At 42.8% G+C, this 25,854-nt stretch overlaps 1 protein-coding gene across 1 annotated transcript in view; it reads right to left on the minus strand.

Moving 5' to 3' along the window:
* Positions 1–2,406: 2,406 nt before the first annotated feature.
* Positions 2,407–25,854, minus strand: part of DOCK2 (dedicator of cytokinesis 2) — a 520,353-nt gene continuing 496,905 nt past the window's right edge. Inside the window, exons 47-52 of the mRNA XM_019487133.2 lie at positions 23,166–23,303; positions 19,346–19,473; positions 17,068–17,242; positions 8,318–8,438; positions 6,365–6,510; positions 2,407–3,312 (exon numbers count right to left, since the gene is read on the minus strand). Of these exons, the coding sequence (XP_019342678.1) occupies positions 3,238–3,312; positions 6,365–6,510; positions 8,318–8,438; positions 17,068–17,242; positions 19,346–19,473; positions 23,166–23,303 (783 nt within the window). The 3' untranslated portion in view covers positions 2,407–3,237. The remainder of the gene's footprint in view (positions 3,313–6,364; positions 6,511–8,317; positions 8,439–17,067; positions 17,243–19,345; positions 19,474–23,165; positions 23,304–25,854) is intronic.

Genomic DNA, 25,854 nt, shown 5'->3' on the forward strand with positions numbered 1-25,854 from the left:
GAATCATTTAATGTCTTTGGAAACAGTATCAAACATGAAACCCAGTAATGACCCTGAACCCAGGATGATGTAAAATTATGCATTCTTCTTTTTAACTCCTTTCTATTCATTATCATCAGGCTCTCTCTCTCTCTCTCTCTCTCTCGCTCTCACACTCACTCTTTCTTTGTCATGGACACATGCGCATGCACACACACACACACACCCCTCTTCCCTGCTCATGTCATTGAAATTGTTCTTTCTGGGAAGGTCCTGTTCTGGTTTTTCCTCCTCACTCACAAGCACTGTTGAGTGGTTTAGAAAAGCAAATACAACAAAAACCTACTGCTAATACTCATGCAGAGAATCAATGAATTAGCCACAACTGGGAACCCATTTGACTTTGCAGCTGCAGTAATTTTAGTGAACAAGCTTCTTGCAGGAATATTAATGCAAACAGTAGGTACTAGAGAAATCTCACAGAAAGCAAATGTTACTTATTTTAGTAATGAATTACAGTTGAAAAAAGTGCTGCTCAATGACAACCTGCAAACAGAAATATGCTATACTCAATAAGTAAATTATTCATGATGAATATAATTGGATTTATAAAATAAACAAGTATAAACCAAACTAAAGAAATATTTCCATTGATATGTCCACCTTTTTTACTTTACCTATCCAAACAAAATCAGGTATAATAATTGTACCAGCTGTTTAAACCTTATAATTAGGAACATATTATTTAATAAGCATAGACCTTCCCATATAGTTATAGAGTACAAACAAGGGCCTTGAATGGTCTATCTAACCAGAGTCAGATGGGACCTCCAGGGATCATCTAGCCCAATGCCCTGCATGAGAATACAAGATCTGATATTTCTAAATCATCCCAGCAAAGATGTCCATATCCAGTCTTTTTGGCTAGGGACAGACATTCAAAAAGCCTGAGCCTGAATTGATTCAATCTTTGCAGGTTAGTCAGAGCTGGTTTACAACTGGACAGACATTCTTTCTGGACTGAGGGAATTAAGTCACATGCCGCCAGTGGCTCAAGCTAGATCCTGGGGGGCGCTAGAGCAGACCTCCCTTCCCTTCCACAGGCTGCTGAGCTGAGGGAAGATGTGGCCAGGCCCCAGTTGGACCTCTGATTAGGGAGGTCTGCCTGCACCATCGCAGGCTTTTCACCACTCACTGCTCAAGGGGTGCGAGTGTTGCTAGACCCCAGCCCTCTGCTAGCACTCTGAGGCAAGGGGGTTGTGCAGTGCATGCATCTGTTGATGGAATGGAGCTTCTCAATCTCCCTCTCCCTGCTTCTTTATACTGTCTGCAGTAAACTGAAGGGGAGCAAGCCAGCGGGGACCTGATAACAGTGTTTATCACCTCATCAACAAAACAATAGCCTTTTTCCATTAATTCAAACTCTTCTTAAACAGCTTACCTGCTGACCTGTTGATTAGCTCCAAAAAGTCCTAAGCAGCCACTGTTCTGTCTGCCTGTCCCAGTGAAATTGGAGACACTCACACACAGAGACACCTCTCAGCATTAGCTAGCATACCACATGCCTAGGCTCCGTGGAGCTAGGGTCCATGCTATGGGAGATAAGAAGTGGGGGAGGTAGGGGGAAGCCAGGCAGACCCTGCTATACCTGTGGTCTCTGCCAGAGCTCTGGCCAGGGAGCAGAGGGATGGGGCTAGCCCTGCTGTGGAACAGAGAGCCCCACCCAGCCCAAAGAGTATGCTGGGATGCTGGGGGAGTCTGTTTTATCTTAAACCAGCAAGAGGTCTGGGACAGACATTGCATAAACTGGTTTAAGCCAAATCAGTTAAGTCAGATACTACATTCAACCAGGTTTATCTCAAACTGGTTTCAGCCATTTTCAAACTGGTTTATGTGCACTGAACTTCTGTTGTTACAGGTTTAAACCAGTTTCTGATCACTTAAACCAGTGTATGTGTAATGTCTGTCCCTAGCCTCTGAAAATCTCCAGTGAAGAAGGTTCTCTGACTCCCCTCAGAAGCTTGTTTCATTGCCCTAGGCCTAGTGTTCTTACCATTAAAATGTTGTTTATGATAATCCATTACATGTACTTTGCTGTGGTAACCTAAGGAAGAGCAGTTGTCCTTTCTCTTTTTGGGAAACCTTTGAGCCTAATTTATTTTGTGCTTGAGATGTCATTTCTCTTTAAAAAACAAAACAAAACCAGACAGCTCTAAGAAAAAAGGTAAGATACTGACCTGCACTGCTGTTTAGTTTCACGCCAACAAGGAACTATGTTCAAACTCTATCACGTATCACATAAGCAGAAAATCAATTAAATTTGGAAAGCAAGGGATATGGAGGTGTCAAGTTCCTTTTGTTGTCAGTAAAAAACAATTAACACATATTTCACCATGACATTCCAGTTAAAAAGATTCAAGGCAAATAAAAGAAACATTTAAAATTTTATTGCTGAACTGCAGAGAAAACAGCTTTACTTATACCATACAATCAGATGTGGTATCAACTCTTGTATATACATGTTGGCAAAGGTTTTCAATACAAAGCAGCTACTGCTGTTTTGAGAAGAAAATCAGGCATATGGTGTTACAGTAAAGGGCTGATTCTGCTTCCATGTTAGCTTGGGTATATAAAACTGTAGTAGCAAAATGAGGATCAGTAAAGGCTTCAAAACCTTCTTGGAAGTACATAAGTGACAAACCCACGCGGAGTTCCACAGTGCTATAGCTCCACTGTTGTCAGTAGTTTAAAGTAAGCTCATGTTGGTCTGCAGTCATACTTCTGGAGTGCAGTGGTATAAGTAATAGTGATACCATTTCCATGTGCTTTAATGGGAACAGGAGTAGGACGAATTTTTGAAACCTTCCATTAAACTGTCAAAAGAATAGTCACCAGTGCAGATGACCTAGTGACATCCTTTTTCATTGGAATGAATTACATAAAAAATAAGCATACCATGACTTTTACTTCTCCTGCATTAACAGGATCACTGTATTTTTGCCCCACATCCCTGTTAGCACACCATTTATAATCACTATATACTTTTAGTTTCTCCTAATACATCCATATTATTTTGAAATGCTTATAACAGAATCACAGACATGAATGCTACTTGTATGCATTATCTATCATCCATAAGTTATGTCAATAATGTCTCTACAATTGACCTGCACTAGAATAGTCGCACACTGTTGGTGTGTGGTGGTGGGGTTTGGAGGAGGGCAGCTGGGAAATGATTTATCTTGTAAGCAATGGAATTCACAGATCTTTGGATGAGGGTTCAAAGTTACGCTCTCCAGAGTGTTTCCCATCCTCAGGCAGTTTGGAAATGCGCTGTATAAAGGAAAAACAGAGGATCATATAGTCACAAGTGGGTGTGCCTGGACTCCATTTGTACATATATACAGAAATTAGCTTATGTTTTTAATCTCATTTTTATTACTTCGAAAGGAATATCCCATACTAAACCCAGAATACCTTTAATTCCCATATTCTACAAAACCATAAATACAAACATAACTTCACTTACGTAATCGCAGTGATGTGAAGTTAGATACACACCTACTTAAGTTATCACTTGATGAGGCTCTAAGCTTTTATTCAGTACTTGCTGAACTTGTGGAAATGGAAAGTATGCCTCTCTCATTTCATATGTTAATTATTTTAATCAGTAGAAGAGGCTACATTGTACATACTGATTATACAGCACACAGTCATTCTGAGGCACATTTGAAATAAATAAAACCAAAGTCATGCTGTATTTAGCCAAATTCAAGACAACTCTGAATTTAAAATGACCCCTCCCCCCATAATTCAATTCTATACAAGAAAAATGTAATGATTTGCTATAATTTTCTATGTAGAGAATCTAATTATTGAAGAGTTATCACCTCCCCTTTCCCTCCCCCCACTACTACAGCAGGAAAAGCAGTGGTCAAAGGACAAGTGGGGAGAAAGGGAGCAGTCAGATGGGAGACAGTATGGGGAAGGTGGTGGGTAAGTAGGCAATGGAGAGGTAGATAGGGAGTGGGGGGAGCAGGCAGTGTGGGAGTCAAGCAACCTGATCCCTGCTGTCAGTCCCCCACATCACTTGTCCACCCTGCTGCCTGCCATTCCCTCAGCACCTTCTCCCCTGCTACCTGTCCCCCAATGCCTGCACCCCCCCATCACCTGCCCTTCTCTGGTGTCTGTACCCATTCTCACCCTACCATGTGCTCCCCCTGCTATCTCCCACATACTGCAACCACTGCCTGCCTGCTCCCTGATGCTTACCCTACAGGTCTAGCCCCACTCCAGTCTGGGGCATGAGGCATGTGCTTGTTGCAGCCCCAACATGGCTCGGTAGCAGTGGTAGAGGTGGCAACTCTAGCCCAGGCTCTGGGGCCAGACAGAGCCACTGCCACTACAACAGCAGGGAGCTGGAGACACAATGTGGGGAACGACAGAGGTGGTGGGGGCGGAAGAGAGCAGGCAGGAGCTGTGATTCTGATCCTGACCCTGGGTCAGGTCCAGAGCCAGAGCCACAGCATCCACTTACCCTCCAGGCACTGCATTGTACTCAAATCCTAGATGAGGCGCTTTCCCCTCCTCCTTATTAAATGTGGAAAATCACTTTGTTTTGTATTTGAGTAAGCATGGTAGTTATTTTATTCTCAGTCCTATTAGAAAGATTAAAGCTAGAAAAGCTAGGGAGGAAAAATGTCCAGCACACCTACTGCCTAGGAAATGACCTGCTGGGTGGCACGGAAGTGGAAAGGGATCTTGGAGTCCTAGTAGACTCCAAGATGAACATGAGTCGGCAGTGTGACGAAGCCATCAGAAAAGCCAATGGCACTTTATCATGCATCAGCAGATGCATGACGAATAGATCCAAAGAGGTGATACTTCCCCTCTATCGGGTGCTGGTCAGACCGCAGTTGGAGTACTGCGTGCAATTCTGGACACCGCACTTCAAGAGAGATGCGGATAACCTGGAGAGGGTCCAGAGAAGGGCCACTCGTATGGTTAAGGGCCTGCAGACCAAGCCCTACAACGAGAGACTAGAGAAACTGGACCTTTTCAGCCTCCGCAAGAGAAGGTTGAGAGGCAACCTTGTGGCTGCCTACAAGTTCATCATGAGGGCACAGAAGGGAATTGGTGAGGTTTTATTCACCAAGACGCCCCCGGGGGTTACAAGAAATAATGGCCACAAGCTAGCAGAGAGCAGATTTAGACTAGACATTAGGAAGAACTTCTTCACAGTTCAAGTGGCCAAGGTCTGGAACGGGCTCCCAAGGGAGGTGGTGCTCTCCCCTACCCTGGGGGTCTTCAAGAGGAGGTTGGATTTGCATCTAGCTGGGGTCATCTAGACCCAGCACTCTTTCCTGCCTATGCAGGGGGTCGGACTCGATGATCTATTGAGGTCCCTTCCGACCCTAACATCTATGAATCTATGAACCCTTAGATTTAGGCTTTTTAGAATAGAATGCTGTTTAACTCTTTTAGAGGACAGCAAGTTATGCCTTTTTAAAGTACAAAAGGGCTGAAATGAAATTTATGAAAAAACTGTAATGTCAGCAATACTGGTGATGCATGTAAAATATTATAGATATCATGGTAAGTTCCACCACTGTGAATATCAGCAACTTCTGGCATGTGTATCAAATATAACCTTCCATGACCTGAAGGGAATCCTCTACAATGTATATACCATTTTTAGAGCAATTTTTGGAACTTCTGATCTTAGCATCTGACCTGAAAAACTTTTTTTTGGATCAAGTTCTATGCACTTCAACTGTATAAAACTTTCATTTACAACAACAGGAATTTTGTTTTGTAAATTAGAGGAACACCATCTGGTTTCAGTGAGCTATACTGACTCCAGGCTGAATCAAATACTGACTTCAGTTGGAAATGTATCTGACATCAGAACTGACCCATGCATCTGTATAAGCATATTTTGCACTATACACTATTAGCAACTACTGTGATGCTAGATGCCAGATGCTAGATTAAAAATACAAAAAAATAATTATTTCCTATATTTGCTATTAAAAAGTTGTACAGATCAGGCAAAAGAAAATCAGTTGGTCAAATGAGACCTCTTGTGGCATGGATACAGCACTACATCTCTGAACCTAGTGTATGTGGAGGTATGCAAGATGCAGTACATTATACATCCCTTTGTTCCTAGGAGAGAATATTCATTGCTTCTTAGCTAAAAAAAAAATGTATTGGCACCAGAAATTTAAGTAGAAGATAAGCTTTGCATAGTTTTCTCTGGAAGTCGGGTCCATGACTTCTTAAACGCTTTGCTTCTTTGCACTTCGAAATGTGGACAAATTTAATTACTGGATTTACAAGTCGTTTTTCCTCCTTTCCATAGAGATAGAAACACAACACTTACAATTGTTTTAAAGAACTGGTTCTTTTTCTTCTTTTTCAAGGTTTTCTTGTCTCCCTCCAAGGTAGCAGGAAGAATTTGCTGGCTCAATCTATGTGATCCAATTGTTTCATCAGCTGGTGGGGTACACACAACTGAGAGAGTCAACCCTTCAAATAGATGCAAATGATGGGTTGTAAAAAGAGAGGCATAAAAGTGTAAGGCAAAACAGCACAAAATAAATAATTTTTGCAATTCACAGGGAAAGATGAGATATCCTAATACAATTCTACCTTTTTTAAATGCAGTCTATGGAAAAACTTGCATCCCCTTGGATGGGTTAAGAGTACACTTGGCAGAAATTTTTTTTTTTTTTTTTTTAATTTCAGAGGATAATATCAATGTTTATTTTTAAGAATTTATTTCAATTTTTTATCCATTTAAATTTGCAGGATTGTGCAGTTCAATCACCTGCCACAACAAATATAACTACTGTAGGACTGCCTCCAGCTGAACAGCAAAGCTGCCATCAGTTCCAGCTCTGCTCACCCAGAGATTCCTTGTCCGCTTTTTCACTCCCTCTTTCTTTGTTTCCAGTCTCCTTGGGCTTCTGGGAATTGCCATCAAAACTACAGTCAGCATGCTTCTGTAGGACTGCCCCCCGCCCTCCATACTTACACACTCCATCAGGCATCATTTTTCTTATGCACATTTTTTATACATTTTGATTATTAACAATGGAAATATTTTTTCATTGGCCTGTGAGTGTGAGGTGAAATCAAGGTTTATCATTTACTGATCAAAATTTAATCCTACCAAGCCTAGTTAAGAGTTAGTTACATTTCAACTGTGTAGCGAACAGGAAGGAGGCCTGAGTCTCCTCTCACTGACTCTGGCCTTATATTACTGTAATTCCATTGTGTACGCCAGCGTGACTCCTGATTTGTCCTCATACAAATGAAAGGAGAAAGAGAGCTATAATTTTAGGATACTGGTCTATAAAGAGGGCAAGCTCCACTTAATGGTAAAAGTTTTTGGAAAAAACAAAGCTTTATTTGGGGAACGTATTAAATCTATCAATATCCCAAGGCCAGTCTTTCCAGCAGCTATATTGTTACTTGATCTGTTCCTCTCCCTGTTCTCAAGGGAGAGTTGTTATGTCAATCACAGAGGTTTCCCTAAATCTACATACAAATCTCATCTTGCCTCTACTTGTTAAACTTCCCTGCACTGGTGCTGTAACCCAATGTTGTGGTGCATTTTCCTTCCTAAAGTAAGGGATGAGCAAAGTTTTCTCCTTCTTTTCTTCCCTTTCTGCACTCTGCCTTTGGATCAGAGACCATTGAAGATCTTGCTTCCATAAATAAAGTTCTACAGGGCAGAAAAGACCAATGGACCTTTTCTCTCTGGAAACATATGCAAATTGGATTTTTTGGATTTTTGGTTTTTAATTGTGATGTGGAGCACAGATAAAAACTTGTGCTGGCTGTTCTACAGGCCTTTTTGGATTTTTGCACACAAAGTTTTAGCTGGGTGACATACAGCAGACTCAGCTTTAGGGTAATTCCTAAGAAAGCAATAGCTTACAATGACTTTTTCTACCATAACATGATTTAAGTAAAACAAAGATAACCTGGGAGAATTGCATTAGCAGGGGTTTAATGTTTTGGGGACACTTTCTTTATTTAGATGAAGGTTGGGGCAATGACAATTTTTCAAAGCAATGTTCTATTATAACTTTTTAAGTTCATTTGAAATTTCAACAGTGTAATAAGTGGGTATTGTTCTATAGATTTTTCCAACATGCATTTCAAGGTACGTCACACATTATGTGCTATCCCAGCCAACTCTATTTCAGCCCTAAAGATGGAACTTTAGATTCAGCCTCCATGGAACAAAGGACAAAAAGCTTATTTTTACTTTTGGGTCTATCTTAAACAATTGGTGCAGCATGCAGTCTTACCATAGTTAATTTACCTGGTATAGTTGGCATAGATCGACTGGCAAAGCTCATTTGCTTGAGAACAGATGTTTTCTGAGGTGCTACTGCATGTTCTGAGAGGTTGGTGTCACTCATGAACTCGTATTTCCTTGACAGCTAGTTATATAAAACAAAGTTACCATTAATGGTGAACTAAAATATAACCAATAGCAATACACTAGGCAAAATGAGCAACTTATTTGTTATATGGAAGAAAATAATTCTGCTTTTAGCCCCACTGGGGGCATCAACATGAGATGTTTACTGTGAAGTTGCCTAATTATGTCCACAGTAAGCATCTCAGCATCTACACATGCAGTGCTATTAGGATGGAGTAAACTAATTAACTCTGCCATAGGTTAGTACTTGTAAACACAAGTACTATCCTACAGCAGTTTTTTACTTCTCAGCAACACATGTGTAGATGCTGATGGGGCTGGGTGGTACATGAGGGTGGTTCAGTATGAGGGTTGCCTATTGGTTAGCTCCACACTGGAACATCCTCATGCCCCAGCCAGTCCCTTTGCAGCATGTTGAGCTGGGTCAGAGCAGCCCTAGGCTGGCAGGCTGACCCCCTGGGTCCTCTGCTCTGGCCTGGCTCAACGTGCTGCAGTCTTGGGTGCACATTAAAATGCACATTACGTGCCAGAGTTTATTGCTGTACATTAATTGCATGTGTAGACATGCCCACTGTGCAGTGCTTTATATGAGAATTTGGCCCAAAGAGAACATGAAAGGGTATAATTTTCTATGTAAACTCAAGTAAAAAAAAATATACTTAATCACATTCTGAATATTCTACGAACTAAAGGAAGAAAAATGGACATTAAAGAGTATATAGTCTACCTGATGTGGAATAATCCTGTCAGTAAATTGAGATGGACTATTGGAAAATAAATTGAAGCCCTAAGAAGAAGTTTTTTTTTCACCCCTGGAGCATTAGCATTGCCAGCTTAGATGCTGGAAAAATGCCAACTTCTACAATGAATTGGCAGTGAGTTGTGTGAGTTTCTTTCAGCTTAGATCCAATTTTAGGTGCATATGTGCCTCTTGCAAATGAATGCATCTACTTTTAAAAAAAAACAAAAACAAAAACAAAATAGCGTCTGACAGAGCTGCTCCTACACCTGGTGTCTCCTCATGTTCTTATGCAAGGGCATGAAGCATGGGGCAGACAATTCTCTGTCTCTTCCACATTGCAAAATCTCATAAGAAATGTGTGTGCTACAAAATGAACACAAAGCTGTGAACAAGGACAAAGCCAGGTTAAGCCACCTATGTACAAAAATAAACCAATGTTTTTTTCAGGAATCTCAATAGGTTCTCAGTTTCGTCACAATTTGAATGTCAAAGTCTCTCACTGGGATTATGGAGAGGCAGCAGCAAGGCGCCAGACTTCCATGCGTAGACCCTGAGATGGTGCAGGGTCACTTGGAAGAACTGGATGCCTTTAGTCGGCAGGCCCGGATGAGCTCCATCCGAGGGTGCTGAAGGCACTGGCCAACATCATTGCAGAGCCACTGGTGGGAATATTCGAATGCTCGTGGCGCACGGGCCAAGTCCCGGAGGACTGGAAAAGGGCCAGTGTGGTCCCCATTTTCAAGAAGGGGAGGAAGGAGGACCTGGGCAACTATAGGCCAGTCAGTCTCACCTCCATCCTTGGCAAAGTCTTTGAAAAAATTATCAAGGCTCACATATGCGAGAGCCCGGCAGGACAAATTATGCTGAGGGGAAACCAGCACGGGTTCGTGGCAGGCAGATCGTGCCTGACCAATCTAGTCTCTTTTTATGACCAGGTTACAAAACGCCTGGACACAGGAGAAGGGGTGGATGTCGTATACTTAGACTTCAGGAAGGCCTTCGATATGGTATTCCACCCCATACTGGTGAACAAGTTAAGAGGCTGTGACTTGGATGACTACACAGTCCAGTGGGTGGCAAATTGGCTGGAGGGTTGCACCCAGAGAGTCGTGGTGGATGGGTCGGCTTCGACCTGGAAGGGTGTGGGCAGTGGGGTCTCGCAGGGCTCGGTCCTTGGACCGATACTCTTTAATGTCTTCATCAGCGACTTGGACGAGGGAGTGAGGTGTACTCTGTCCAAGTTTGCAGATGACACAAAGCTATGGGGAGAAGTGGACATGCCGGAGGGCAGGGAACAGCTGCAAGCAGACCTGGACAGGTTGGACAAGTGGGCAGAAAACAACAGAATGCAGTTCAACAAGGAGAAATGCAAAGTGCTGCACCTAGGGAGGAAAAATGTCCAGCACACCTACAGCCTAGGGAATGACCTGCTGGGTGGCACAGAAGTGGAAAGGGATCTTGGAGTCCTAGTGGACTCTAAGATGAACATGAGTCGGCAGTATGACGAAGCCATCAGAAAAGCCAATGGCACTTTATTGTGCATCAGCAGATGCATGACAAATAGGTCCAAGGAGGTGATACTTCCCCTGTATTGGGCACTGGTCAGACCGCAGTTGGAGTACTGCGTGCAATTCTGGGCGCCGCAATTCAAGAGGGATGCGGATAACCTGGAGAGGGTCCAGAGAAGGGCCACTCGTATGGTTAAGGGCCTGCAGACCAAGCCCTACGACGAGAGACTAGAGAAACTGGACCTTTTCAGCTTCCGCAAGAGAAGGTTGAGAAGCGACCTTCTGGCTGCCTATAAGTTCATCACGGGGGCACAGAAGGGAATTGGTGAGTATTTATTCACCAAGGCGCCCCCGGGGGCTACAAGAAATAATGGCCACAAGCTAGCAGAGAGCAGATTTAGATTGGACATTAGGAGGAACTTCTTCACAGTTCGAGTGGCCAAGGTCTGGAACGGGCTCCCAAGGGAGGTGGTGCTCTCCCCTACCCTGGGGGTCTTCAAGAGGAGGTTAGGTAACCATCTAGCTGGGGTCATCTAGACCCAGCACTCTTTCCTGCCTATGCAGGGGGTCGGACTTGATGATCTATTGAGGTCCCTTCCGACCCTAACATCTATGAATCTATGAATCTATGGTAGCTTAGGATACTGGAAAGTGGATATGAAGTGGATTATGAGATTCATATGGACAATAACCTCCCAAGGAGCCAAAATTCATGTAGAGTAAATAATAATGTCGTTCTTCTTCGTGCATGTATCATCTACCTGATGGAGGGATTGGAAAGTTTCAGTTGCACTCACTGAACACTGATTGTAGTACTGCTTTCCTGAGTTTGGCATCTGGCCTATCAGTCAAGTTCAGGGCAAGCATGTGAGAGTGGTCACCAAGTACTTTAAGACAGATTTCTGATGCAGGCACATACTTGAAGAAGAGGATGTTGCTTGCATTCTAAGGGAGTGAGCCTTGAGGTTCAGTGGGAGAAGTACATCAATCATCTGATAATGCAGCTGATAACACCAGCCAGCTATGTTTCCTATGTCAGTAATCATTTTGACCTTTAGAATACTTGACAATGGCTAGAAACAGACAGGGTGACAATCTGGCTTGCTTGAACCTCTTAACGTAACGGGATATAGTCCAACATACATTAAAAACATGCAGTTTCTGTTTTTCCAGGGCTAAGCATGTCTTGAAAAAGAAGACAGGTGGGTGCACTGACCTTTACATGAAGGTCTGAGACAACCTGAGGAATGAGTGTCATGGGATGGGGTCCTGTAGAATGGCCGTGATCTTCCCCAGGCCCCCTTACCATGCCAAGTTGGCCCAATGGTCACCCTTGATTCTCGCCCGCCACATCTTTGATTGAATGATTGATAGGGAGGCTGTCTCTAAGTCCTCTTGGACATGGTCAAGATTGGACCCCAGGACTCCGTGGGTCCCTGGACCCCCGGTGGGTCCCGCTCCAGGATAGATGTCACAATGGATGTTTCAGAGCACCCTCGCCTTATGGGCTACGCATGGCTCCAACCAGCCCTTTATCATGCCCCAAGCCTTGCAGATGGAACTGATGTTCAATCTGGGTCCTGTTATAAATTTGACTCCCGTCTCGCCCTACGCCTCCCTGGTGGTCGGGCTCTGCACGGCCCTGTCTCGCACTGCACCTCCCTGGCGATTGAGCTCCCTGTGGCCCTGCAAAGTGCTGTGCCCTCTCTGGTGCCTGGGCTTTCCACAGGTCTGCAAAGTGTTGTGCCCTCTCTGGCACTGGGGTCAGTGCACCCCCAAATGCTATGCCCTCTCTGGCGCTGGGGTCAGCATGCTGCCATGGGTCCCCTACGAGGCCTCCTCCATCCCCTAATAGCCTCACCCAAACCACCGGTCTTAAACAGCAAACTAAACACAAGCCCCTGGGCTATAACATAAATTCAAGCTGCCCGGCTATAACATCATTCAAGCCACACCAGGGGTGCTCCGTCCCTCAGCAGTATTAGAAGCTGTACCTGCAGTCAAACATCTCTCCTTCAGTTGCCCTGGGAGAGCTACTTCCCCCTTGGCTGCTGGTAGGGAACTGCCATCCTGGCCCCAGCTCTGGGGTTTATATATGAGCCAGGCCTTGCCCCTTCCAGTCAGCTGACCACTGGCAGGTATGGGCCACTAGCTCATTCTAGCTGCCCTGGTAACCAGCAGCTGGGGCTCCCCACTCACTGCTAGAGCTCTCTCCCTAGCAGTTTCCACTCTTGAAAGGAGCAGGGCACTTAAGTGCTCTGTGACAATGAGCTTTGAGGGAGGTCCTGGTAACCTCATGTTGAGGTTCAGCCATAAGTGCCTGAGATGCATTTACTCTTCTGAGGAGAAAACCACTAGAAAGACAGTCTTCAGAAGTAGTGCAAGAAAAGTCTAAGAGAGGTTCAAAGGGAGGCTCTGTGAGCTGCAGAAATAATAGGTTGAAGTCCCAGGAATCAATACTTTCTCTGAGTGGTATGTTAGGGCATCTATATATGTGCTCTGGGATGAGGGCGAGGGGGGGGGTGGTGCTTTTATTAGAGTGGCTCCAAGAGCTGCTCTAATTAAAGCACCTGGGGCATCCTATGTATCTGCATCCCCATGCTTCAAAATGGTGGCAGAACTTTATCTAAAGCTCGTCAAACAAGTTTTAGATAAAGCACCCCTGTCACCATTTTGAAGCATGGGGATACTGATACACCAGACATGGAGGCTGGCTGGAGCATGGTAATTACCACACTCCAGCAGACTTGATTAATCGAGTCTGCTCCACTGCGCTGTAATTACAGTTCATCAGAGCAGCCTCCACACTAGGGTGTATAAGCACCTTAAGTGTATAATGGTCCCCTGTACTGGAGAGCGGAGAGGGAATGACAATGTATCGTACTGCACAGAGTCCAACTGTGCAGGTAAAAGGTCAAATGAGACTGCTATTACTCAAGCACCAAAACCAGAATATTCTATAATGTTATTTCCAAGTACTACAACAAGGCTTGGGGGAGATTTTTAGCTTAGGTACAAGATTTTTTTTCTTCTCCCTGTAAAAAGCTGTAATCATATCTTTGTGCACAGGTGACTTAGCCTGATTTTGTTCAAGTTGAAGGCAGGGTAGATTTTCACTTTATAGACTAACTAAAGTAGATAATATATATAGCACAAGCTTTTGTGAGCTAAAGCTCACTTCATCAGATGCTTCAGCTCATGAAGGCTTATGATGTGTATGTGTATATATATATATATATATTTATATATATATACACACACACACACACACACACACACACACACACATACATACAGTGGATTCCTCTTATTGGAATCACTTTTGGAAACAGTTATTTGATTCTATTAACCAGCTAATTCCATTAAAAGGAGACCCGTTTTTTTTAAGAACACAGGTACTCCTCCCCCACAGCCCCCTGGCCCTGCTCGTGCCTCTCACTTCCCCTCACAGCCCCCTCAGCCCTGCTGATGCCCCTCACCTCCCCCCCCCCCACCACAGCCCCATGCCCCCCAGTACTGCTGGAAGGATCCCTGAGCTGCCAGGGCTATGGCCAGGGACTTGGGTCCGCAGCCCCCTTCCCCCAGCAGGAGGCAGCAGCTGCTGCAGTAGAGCAGAGCCCAGGTTCCCACCTGCTGCTGCCCACTGTGGGCTTGGGTGCAGGGGGAGGCCAGTTCCTTGGTGCAGTGTGCACTCCTGGAGGGGCAGAGGGGGACCTGTGCCCCACAGATCTGTGCATGGTGTGGGGTGGGGGCAGGCATGGGCAGTGAGGTTGTGCCTCTCAAAGCAACCACACAGTCAGGCCAGGGACCCCAGCCCCCACCCCCTGGATGAGCCACCCACAGCTCTGTCCCACTCCCTACTGTGGCTCCAGCCCTGATCAACTTCCTCCCTCCCTTTTGGGGCTCAATTCCCATCCCCGCCCTACCCTTTTAGCTGTGGGAGCTGTTCTCCAGGGTGCTTGGAGCCATGTGCATGTACATGCACATGGTACCCCCTGCCTGACCACCCTCTTCCCACTGCCTCCCAGCCCCCTGCAGACTGGAACTCTGCCAGCCTGCAGAGGGCTTGCTGCAAAATCCCTGGCCTTCTCCAGTAAAATGATTCCAAAAGCCAAAAATTGTGATTCTAATATGAGTGATTTTTGTGTGTAATAATATTCAAATGGTTTTGGTTTTCCCATATTGATTCAAATAAGTATCTGATTCTATTAACCAATGATTCTATAAAGCAGAATCCACTGTATTTTCTTTGTTTATCTATAAGGTGTAAATCTACCCTGCTTTCTACTTGACTTCAGACTAGCATGGCTAACTAAGTCTCTTGGTCCATGTTCACAGCTTTTTATTCTTTGCGAGAAGGATTTGTATTCGAATGAGTGGCCACATAGAGATACTTCATAGTAGGGGGAATTTGGATTATTTTTAGTCAAAGCAAATGAGCAATACCAACCATGTTGGGCTTTGTGCTGCCTGCAAAGCATAGTGTACAATAGGAAACCAAACCATTGCTGAAAAAAGGTTTTTAGTAAACTGTGATACCTGAAATGGTGTTGAAAAAGATTTAAGCAGTGTTGTAAACTAACGCTTTTCCCTCCTTCCTTTTAAGGATGGAGCCAAATGCTGATTTACATATCTTCACCCACCAGCCATATATTATCTCAGGGCTGTCCAACTTCAAAGTAGCCATGGGCCAGATTACTTGCAGGTTGCATGAGTGGATGACGTAGGACCAGAGCCATACTCTGCATGGCCTGCCTGCCCATGCCCTGCTTTTCCCAATGCTGCACCATGTGCCTCACCCTCACCTCCCTAGCTGTGGGCTCCCCTATTGTACCATACTGCTCAGGTGCTCTGGGCAGCAGGCTACACTGGCCTGGGGTGGGGGCAGGAAGGGGAAGTCAAAGTGGGTGCCACCTGCTGGTACAATCAGAGTGACAGGGGGAGCCAGGAGGGAGCCCAGGGGCCACAATTTAAGGCCCCTGGGCTGCACGTGACCTGTGGGCTACCACAGGTATATAATATAGTATAATATGGTTCAAGGGGCGGCTTGTGGTCAGGGGACCTTTTTCTGCACTTGTATCAACTGTATTTCTGTCTAATGAAGATGAGGCCAACGGTCCCATTTTATATCTTATATCCATGGGTAATTCTCCTTTTCATATGCACAGAGAGTGCAAATTATGTCAGTGATGTGCTAAAACAGAACCCTGAATGCAGGTTCCAGCAATGAAAAAAGAAAAAAAAAACAGTTCCAAAAAGCCATTTAATTTGGAACTTCGCTGTTTTATGTTATGGTAGTATTAGAGTGATGTTGTAGTGTTGATGGTCAAGAAATTATGCAAGAAGCAAAGATTTTTTTTTTCTTGGGGTTGGGGGCGAAGTCAGACAAGCTTTCAAATGCAAGGTTTTCTTCTTGAGATCACTCGAAGAGACCTGAAGAAGAATGCCTTTCAGCCTTGCATGTCAATGTGTAATGAACTTTATCCCAACCATACAGTTGGTCTTATAAAAGACATAATTCCAGAAGAAAATCCTGTTTTACGTTCACATGTAAAAGATCACTTCCATCTTTGGTTTAACTTTTTCTTAGTCAAATCAGTTAGAGTACTGATGAATTAGGCCCAGGGTCTTTTAAATAAATGCTGGCTTTATGCCTACATGGAAATAATTCAGCTTGCCTTTAACAATGCATCTGAAAGATTTTGATCAAATGACATATTTCACCTTTCTAATTCAGCTGTGTTACAGGCTTGATATTTAGAAAGCCTTCTCTATCAATAGTAAACCTCTCATAGATTTTGTTTTAATGACTCTTCCTTTTTCACTCACAAGCATTTGTCTACTGAGGGTAAAATTGCAAAAATTGCACAGTGGAAGTTATTCCAATGATCTATTAGTGTTATAAAGACATTTAGATGATATATGGCACTAAAGAGATACCACGACTTAAACACTCTGGCTTGGCACCATTTAAAGAACACAGTTTGCAAACTTGCAATTTCCTAACAGCTGCATGTCCTGTAACAAGGTACAGAATGTACAGGACTCATCACTTTTGAAATAACCCTGACTGGAAGGGGATACCATAAAATGGCAGCAGAGCCAATTGCTTCTCCCCAGGAAACCTAGTTTATCCCTCCCAACCAAGTAGTTCATTTATAGCTGACTAGGCACCAGGAGTCTGGAGCTTATGGGCCAGATTTCCCAGCTGGGGAAGCCAACAGAGATGCATTGATTTATACCAGCTAAGGATCTAGCCCTCAGTCTCTGCAGGTTGCTTTTTGTGATAGAGCAAAGAGTATTTCAGAACAGATTTTAAATGAAAGAAAATCCTCGATTTGGAGAGTGTATAAAAGTGTTCTAGGTTGGTAACATACACATTTCATATCAGAAAGGCAAAGATCAGGTGCTGGTTTTTCATCTGCAAATACCACACTGCTTCTTTTTGTTCTCTTCTTGGACCTTCTCATCTTCACCTCAGGCTGAGTGGTTGTCTGCAGTACATTCTCTTCTGATTTGGTTGGCTTTTGTGGTGCTACTTCCAGTTCAAAACTGTAGCAAATATAAAACAGAAAAAACATGCTAAATTATATTATAAAAAACAGTGGTATTATGACATGATTTCTTATGAAACAGAAATATAGTTGTGATCATTCATAGCGCTGATTTTTCTGTACAGCCTTGCAGGCCAATACAAAATGATAGATATGTGCACAGTACTATGTGCTCTGGTTGACAACTATCTAATAGGAGCCTCATAGGAGACATTAAGCTAGTTTACAGTGTTACAGAGTTTGTTAAATATTAATCTGAAATGCAAGTTTCATCTGTTTTGTAGCCACCACTGCAGATTAGCTCCAAGCTACCTAATTTATATATAGCCAGAGTTATTATGAAGTCACAGTTTTGATATGGATGCTGAAAGCAAACTAGGCTATTTTGCTGGTTGAGCACATTAGGACAGGAGTAATACAATTCCTTTTCATGCCTTGTGATATAATAGGATGAAATTACACATTACACTTAGACCATACTTAGGGCACTTAAAGCATGCACATCTGCACATTAAATTTCATTAACTCGTGCTAAGCACTCTCTGAGAATCTCACAGTTACACCACTTCAGATGAAAGTTAATGCTGGGCCTTGCCACCTAGCTCATTTTAGGGTAACTTCAGTGTGCTCCACAGAGATGAAATGAGCAATCTGTAGGCCCCCAACACCTCAGCCCTAATGGGGGAGCTCCCAACAGTAGGAGCCCTAGTGGCTCCAACCTGTACTTCTCCCACACTTACCCAGACTGGGGATAGAGCCCGGGTTTCTAGCTCCTAGCCATGTCTCTACACACCAACCCTCTAGTTCCAGGTCAGAACAAGCAAGAAACTGTATTAACCCTTGATGTGTGACTGCTCACAGTTCATTCCAACTTTAACACCAATTTATTATGCTCTAAGCATAATGTTAAATTTCACCCTAAGTGAATCCCTTTATAAATTTAGGATTTTTTTTTCAATACTTTGCAAATCATGCACCAACTTGGCAATTAGCTGAATAGATTAGCCAATAATCTTTGGGAAGGAAAACAGTTGCACAAATTGCAACCATTTCCAAAACAAGTTTACAGCTGAAACATGGTTCACTTCTTATCAACAGAAATAGCACATGAAATGAGTATCCTTAACTTGTCTCCTCAGATATAATTAACCCGTTGAACTTTGGTACAAGATGAACCTTGTTCAGACTTAGTATGGGACACTAGAATCAGCACATGCAAGAAAGCAAATAACAGTACTGCTGATCTGGCCACCTCACACATGGTAGTGACTTGCTAGCATTAAAAAACATTATAAGTATATTAAATTATCAATGCTGAAGATGCAAGAACTAAACTTATATTTTAAGCAAATTAATTTCCAAATTGGGACCATATTTCCTAATTGTAGTCTGGTTCTTTGTTTTTAAAAGCTAACATAATCTTCGTTAAAATATGTTTTATAATTGCCTTATGTGTTTAGAAATAACACACCTATCTTATATCTGTGCATCCTAGGGTTGGTGGTTAGACACAGGGTTCCAAAACTGGCAGATAGTTTGTATATGGAAAAAACTCTGATTTTAAATGTGCCAGCATACGCAATCTCCCCAAAGCTTGAGAGAGAAAATATAAAGCAAAGATCTACATTTCACGGAGTATAATGGGTAGAAGCTGTTCTAATCATTTCTTGCTCCTTTCTATATACAAAAAACAATTGGGATGCATAACAGGTAAGCTAAAAATATACAACAAAAATATATCACATTTTCTTGATCTTACAAATGTTATTTTTTAAAAGTATTTGTAATATTTGTTAAATAATATCTGAAAGCCAAATAAGTTATTTTAAAACAGAACAGTCATTCTCCTCTCCCACCTAAAATGAATGTTGAGTGCATTTTGTCTTTCCATAATTAGAGATTGAATATTACATAAAATATTATATCTCAGTGTCTGAAACAGCTCTGGCTTTAATGAAAAGATGATGTTGGCATTGTCCAAAGCGCTCACTATTGTTTTAGCTCTCTTACTGTTTTGCTGTGGTCTTATGTTTGGTTATACAAAACTGGATGAACATAGGATGTGGCAGTGAAAGAACTTATTGAGATATTAATGACCAACCTTTCTGAGACAATTTTGTTTGGAGTGCTGCAGTCTGAATTCATAGAAGCTAGTGAAATAACAGACATCTGACGATAGGATCTCAGCATGGATCTTGGCCGTCCTACTCTCTTGTCATCAAAATCTGGCTACAAGACAGAAAAGAGAAAACTATACTATTAACAAAGTTTGCATGTACTACACTGAATGACTCTTAGCTAGTTTCTGAGGATGATAGAACTATATGTTCTAAGAATGGATTTGCTGGAAATTGTTCATTAACTAAGATGCAGAATTCTAGTACTCTGATTTTGTTTCTGGATATGAACCTAGCCACTGGATTTTCAAACTAAGTGGGAGAATAACATTGCATTTTGGGAAAATATGTAGTTAACATCCTTGCACAGTTTGTTCTATGCTGAGAAAGGCAAGGATACACAACACATGCAAGGAACAAAAAGATACTGGAAGGAAACAGGCATGGCAGGGGGGAAAAGCATACCTGCTTTATAAAATAGCTCTGGCCAATATATGCTACAAACTAGCATCCTTGCTACCTGTCTAATCCTAAATCTTGATGCCGCCTCCTTTCTATAGTCAACCTCCTCTTCCTCTCCCTGGATGTCACTGTGCTGACTGCTTCAAAAAGCTGGCAAAAAAGGTGGCAAAAGATAGGTTGATCAGGTCAGATTGCTCACTCTGGTCATACTGGCTATTCTATCTATTTCTATTCCTTCTAATCATATACTGGCAGGTCTTCAGTATACGCAGGGAAGAAGGGAGATTGACTGCAACCCTCATTCATTAGCCAACAGTGGTCATTGTAGCAGGAAACTGAGCTGGTTATTCATGTGTCTTATTTCTTCTTTCCACCAGTAATAGATGGAAACAGGAGACCATGGCTAGGGACAGACATTACACAGAAACTGGTTTAAGTGATCAGAAACTGGTTTAAACCTGTAACAGAACAGATGTTCAGTGCACATAAACCAGTCTGAAAATGGCTGAAACTGGTTTCCAATATTACTGGTTTGAGACTTAAATGATTTGGGTCAAACTGGTTTATGCACTGTCTGTCTCAGACTCCTTCCTGGTTTAACTTAAACCAGAGTCCCCCATCATCCCAAATGCTTTGCAGCCCTGGGCTGAGCTGTCTGCTCCAGAGCAGGGATGACCCCATCTCTCTACTCCCTGGCTGGAGCTCCGGCAAAGATTGCAGGCACAGCAGTGTCTGACTGGCTTCTCCCTGCCCCTTCCCTGCCCCCCTCCCCCCACACAGTATGGACCATAGCCAGCATGTGGCCTGCTAGTTAATGCTGAGGTGTGTCTGTGTAAGGCAGACAGGACAAAGGCAGACAGAACAGTGTCTGCTTAGGACTTTTTGGAGCTAATCACCAGATCATCTGATAATGTCCTTCCATTCCTTCCTTGGAAAAAGTTGTTTAAGAAGACCTTGAACTAATGAGAGAGGCTTTTGTTTTCTTGATGAGGTGCTAAACATTGTGTTATCAACTCCCTATTGGCTCCCTTGCTGGTCAGGAGCAGTGAGGGTGGAGGGGAACCCCTCCCTAATCAGAGCATCCTGAGGGGGCCTTGCAATGTGTAAGGGAGGGGAGGGCTACTCTAGCACCCCCGGCTTCTAGCCTGAGCCACTGTAGGCATATACCTGCATTTTCTCAGTCCAGAGGGAATGTCTATGCACTTGCAAAGTGATTCAGCCTAGCCAGGTTAGACTAACCTGCAAAGATTGATTCAAATTTAGGTTTAGGCTTTTTGCCCGCAGTCTTTCCTGCCCAGAGCAAGGGGGCTGGACCTGATGATATCACGAGGTCCCTTCCAGCCCTAAACTTCTGTGAATCTGTGAATGTCTGTCCCTAGCCCATGTCTATATCAGTGACTGTAACCCCTGCCTTTCTTATTCTTATGCTGTGTTTTCTCATGCTGGCATGCAGCAGTGAGGTTCAAACTTCTTGGCCAGTTTCCAGCACATATCTCAACATCTGCACTCATATCCATTTTGGGGAAGTGAATTTGGCGATTGCAATTGAACTGTGCATTTAGACTTGTCCTCCTTTTTCTCAATTGATATATTCCCTGAAGAGAATTTTTAAGTGTGAACTTTCCACATTTAGTTCATCATAATTGTATGAAATATTACAGGTCTCAAAGCATTTTTGAACACAGACTTTGTGAACTACTTTCCGTCTTGTTTTAATTTTTCCTTAATAAATGCAAGAATAGTTTTTAAAAAATCCAAGACTCACAATGTTTAATAGTTACACAATAAAGTTCTTATTTTGATGGTTCAGATCATTTGGAATCTGTATGGAAACTGGTATAGAATCTCATATGCTGAACTCCCATGCTGCTAGTTTCTGATGCTGTCACTTTTCACTAAGGCTGTCAAGGCTCAGAAAAACCATGTATAGTTCCAAAGTTTATTTTGAAAATACTTTTTACAGTTTATGTTCACTGATAATTACTTCTCATTCTATGAGCTCCTAGAATATAGTGATAAGACACAATAGGTGCAACTACCCTTTAAATGAAAGAGCTCACACCAGCAGCCAGAAACAGAATGAAGGATGATAAAAAGGAAATGGTGCTGTATTTCAAACTAACTGGCTTCTCTTGAGTATGATAAAATGTCTTAAATACTACTATCTAGCAAGCATATTCATTTATGAGGAATTTCTTGAATAGCGATAAAATAATTCACCCTGTTGCATCATGTATCTTTGAATGTAATTACATTTCTAACAGCATACCCCACTGCTATGTTGAATACTGAACCTCAGAGTGAGTATGAGAGAGATTTGCATCTAAAGAGTTACATTAGACCAGCTTGGACACTGACCATAAATCTCAAGAGATTAAATTAGATAGATAAACCGTCAGGGTTTGTGTTTCAGGCAATACTGTGGACCCTGTTGAAAATGGGAGGCTTAGAAAAAGAGAGCATGTAGTAAAGGAGAGAAATAATATACTCTCTTGTGCCATATATAAAATCATACATAGATCGCTGTTTAGTTTTACAAAAGTTAATACAAACAGGTGTTGAGGGGGGCAGCATACGATAACATTGCAGAGAGCAGGATATATAAAAATACTCAGATAAATGCCTGGAACTTGCATAGTTTGGGGTCCCAGCACAGAATAGCACCAAAAGCATAGGTAAGAAGTTGTCCACTTTAATTTTTTCTCTAATCAAACTTGAATGCAGTACTACATAATTTCCCAAACGAGTATCTAATTCCTGAAACCAACAAACTGTTAAAACAATATTCAGACATTTAAGTGGTTTTATTTGAGAGGTGACTGGAAGACATTGTGATTAGATTTATCCTTTAACTTCCCGCTTCTTACTAGTTTAGGTCACAGCTATTATTTATGATAATATCACACACAATCAGTGTTTGCTTTAAAACAGGTTTAGAATTAGCTAAGTGCAGGGAGCTATGGGCACTAAGTGTAGATCAAAGCTCTAAACCACTAAAAATTACAGAGAGGGGGGAAAAGTATGTCATAACATTTTTTCAGAGTATTTGTTTCTATTTCTTTCTAGTGTCAAAAAGGAATGCAGTTTTAATAGGGAAGGGGAGAGATTACAAATCTCAGAATGAGGGATGTTTGATGCATCAGGGAATTAATTAACTCCTCTGACTAAAATTCAGAGAGGTACTTGGCTGTTTAAAATTCAGGTCACAGTAACTTCAGATCATAGGACAGTCCTTAAGTAACACAAGTGCAGGAGGTGCTTTGCTTATATGAAAAGTACAGGCAATGTTCTAAATAAAGGGAAAGTGTAGGAATGAGGAGGGACATAAAAGAAGAACCTTACCAATTCTCTGACTCCATATTGTTTTTCTACTTTAACCTTTAAGTGCTTGAAACACTCCTCCATACGCTCATGGAAAGGACGAAGGTTTTCAGAAACCCTTCTTTCATGAATCTTAATTCCAGCCCCAAGGAAAGGTAGCTTGAAAAAATAAGAAGTGAGAATGTTACACTGGTGTGACAACCCCTCTCCTTCTATGCACAGAATCTGCCAAGTCAACTACAAAATCTTTACTGCTACTTGTAATATATTTGTCAGCTGGTTTCATTACTCCCCAGAAACTGGTAGAGCTCTGAAAAGCAGGCTTCCTGGGTAAAGTGTTGGAGTTGGCTGGATTAGAGTACTACCTCAGGGTCACTGTTTCACACCCCTATTTATATATTTTAATGTTTGTTCCATTATGTTATGCAATTGAAAAGCCTATGTGGAAGTCTCCAGTAAAACTTGTAGCTCTTCTCAAAGAACAGTGGTGCAAGATGAATCACAAAACCAAACCCCCTTTTGACAAGCCATGCAAGGTCATCCAAGATACTAACTGGGTGCATTTACATGTGTAATTACTCCAACACAATAAATGCCAGCACAGTTTGCACTAGAGTCAGCTGCTCCTGGGTGCAGTGTTTACTTGTGCACCTGGGATCACAGCAATTTGAGTCATGGCAGAGTAGCCCCAGGTTCTGGGTGGCAGCATTGGGTAGCGTTGGGGTTGACTGGGGCACAATGATGTTACAGTGCAGGGCTAGCCAGCAGGCAGCACCCATACTGTAGCTTCTTTGTGTCCTATCCAGCCCCAGGCACCATCTACACGTGTGTTGCAGGAGCCTAAATTCTTCCGCCATAGGATAGTTTCATTGTTTCATAGATGTTAGGGTCGAGAAGGGACCTATTAGATCATCAAGTCCAACCCCCTGCCCTGGGCAGGAATGAGTGCTGGGGTCAGATGACCCCAGCCAGGTGTCTGTCCAATCTCCTTTTAAATCCCTCCAAGTAAGGGGACAGCACCACCTCCCTTGGAAGCTTATTCCATATTTTGGCAACCCTCACTGTAAAGAATTTTTTCCTGGTGTCCAATCTGAATTTGCTCTCTTCCAGTTTGTAGCCATTATTTCTAGTTACCCTGACAGGCACCCTGGTAAACATTGTATCCCCTATTTCTTGCTGGGCCCCCCAAATGAGTTTGTAGGTGGCCACGAGATCACCTCTCAGCCTTCTCTTGCAGAGGCTGAAGAGGTTCAGGTCTCCCAATAGGTCCACATAGGGTTTTTTCTGTAGGCCTCTAACCAGATGAATAGCCCTCCTCTGAACCCTCTCCAGGCCATCCACATCCCTCCTGAAGTGCGGTACCCAAAACTGGACGCAGGACTCCAGCTGCAGCCTGACCAATGCCACATAGAGGGGAAGTATCACCTCCCTAGACCTGTTTGTGATGCACCTGCTTATGCAAGAAAGGGTGTGGTTAGCTTTACTTATTGCCTCATCACACTGGTGACTCATGTTCATTTTGGAGTCGACTGCGACTCCGAGATCCCTTTTTGTAGTTTCCTGGACAGCACTATCCTATGATGGAGTTCATTAATTTACTGCACCCTAATATGGGTGCACACATAGACAGAGATGCTTTGCTGCAGAGCTAATTAGTCAACTTTGCAGTAAAGCGCATGTGTAGATGCACCCATCATCTGCTAATAAAGGTACTTGCCATTTTTTTAATCGCTGAATGAAAAATGCCATTTTTTAATCACTGAATATGGGTGTTTGTGGGGGGTGGGAATCCAAAGGACTGCCCAACTTCAGCTTCAGAGTCCTCATTTCTCTTCAAAATCCAGCAGTACGTGTTTCAAAGCCTGGACAGACAAGGCATTTACATTGGTATAACTTGTACCGGTTCTGTAGTCCAATGTAAACTGTGCTGGAATCTTCAGTGACCAGCGATGCAGATATCCCAGGGTAGCTGGATGGAATAAGCAGCTATTACAGCACTTAGATAACTGCCTCTCTCTCAAGTAGCAGTGTTAGGGTCCCAATGCATGTTATATTTAAGATGTGGTTAACAGATTAATCGTAATTTAAGTAGTAACTGGTCACACATGCACACACTTTTTAAGGTGCAATAATGCAGTAAATTCAGTATCACACTTTAAATTTAACATGTGACTGGGAACTTAGTCTAAAGTCAGTTAGAAAGCAAAGCAGGGTGGTATCTTAAAGACCAACTCGTTCAGACGGGCAAAAGTTTTTAACTGCGGCAGCCTGCTTTGTCAGATGATGTCAACTACGACACCTTATGCCTGTCTGAATGAGTTAGTCTTTACAGTGCCATCCTGCCCTGCCACTTCAGGTGAGGTAAAAACCAGTGACACTTATACTGGTGTATTTTATACTAGTGTAGTTGTAGTGAGGGATCAGTTACACCTCCATAAATGTGTTATCTCTCCAGGTCATTAGCCACCTATCCCAGCATCCATTCCCTCTGTGAAGGAGATTAAAAACTAGGTTAGCAATGGTCCTCTCTGTCCTGGCAAGTGATAATCCTTTCTTCATTGAAGTCTCTCTACTGCTGGGTTACAAGAAATGATGAATTTATTTACAAACACAAATGAGAGTCTCACAGTGAAACAAACCCTTCTTTTTCAGTTCTTCTTGTTTCTATTTTCTCCTGGCTTTGTTACACTCCTGCATGAGCTTCATCTCC

Source organism: Alligator mississippiensis, chromosome 9, assembly GCF_030867095.1.
Source record: "Alligator mississippiensis isolate rAllMis1 chromosome 9, rAllMis1, whole genome shotgun sequence".
Lineage (NCBI taxonomy): Eukaryota > Metazoa > Chordata > Crocodylia > Alligatoridae > Alligator > Alligator mississippiensis.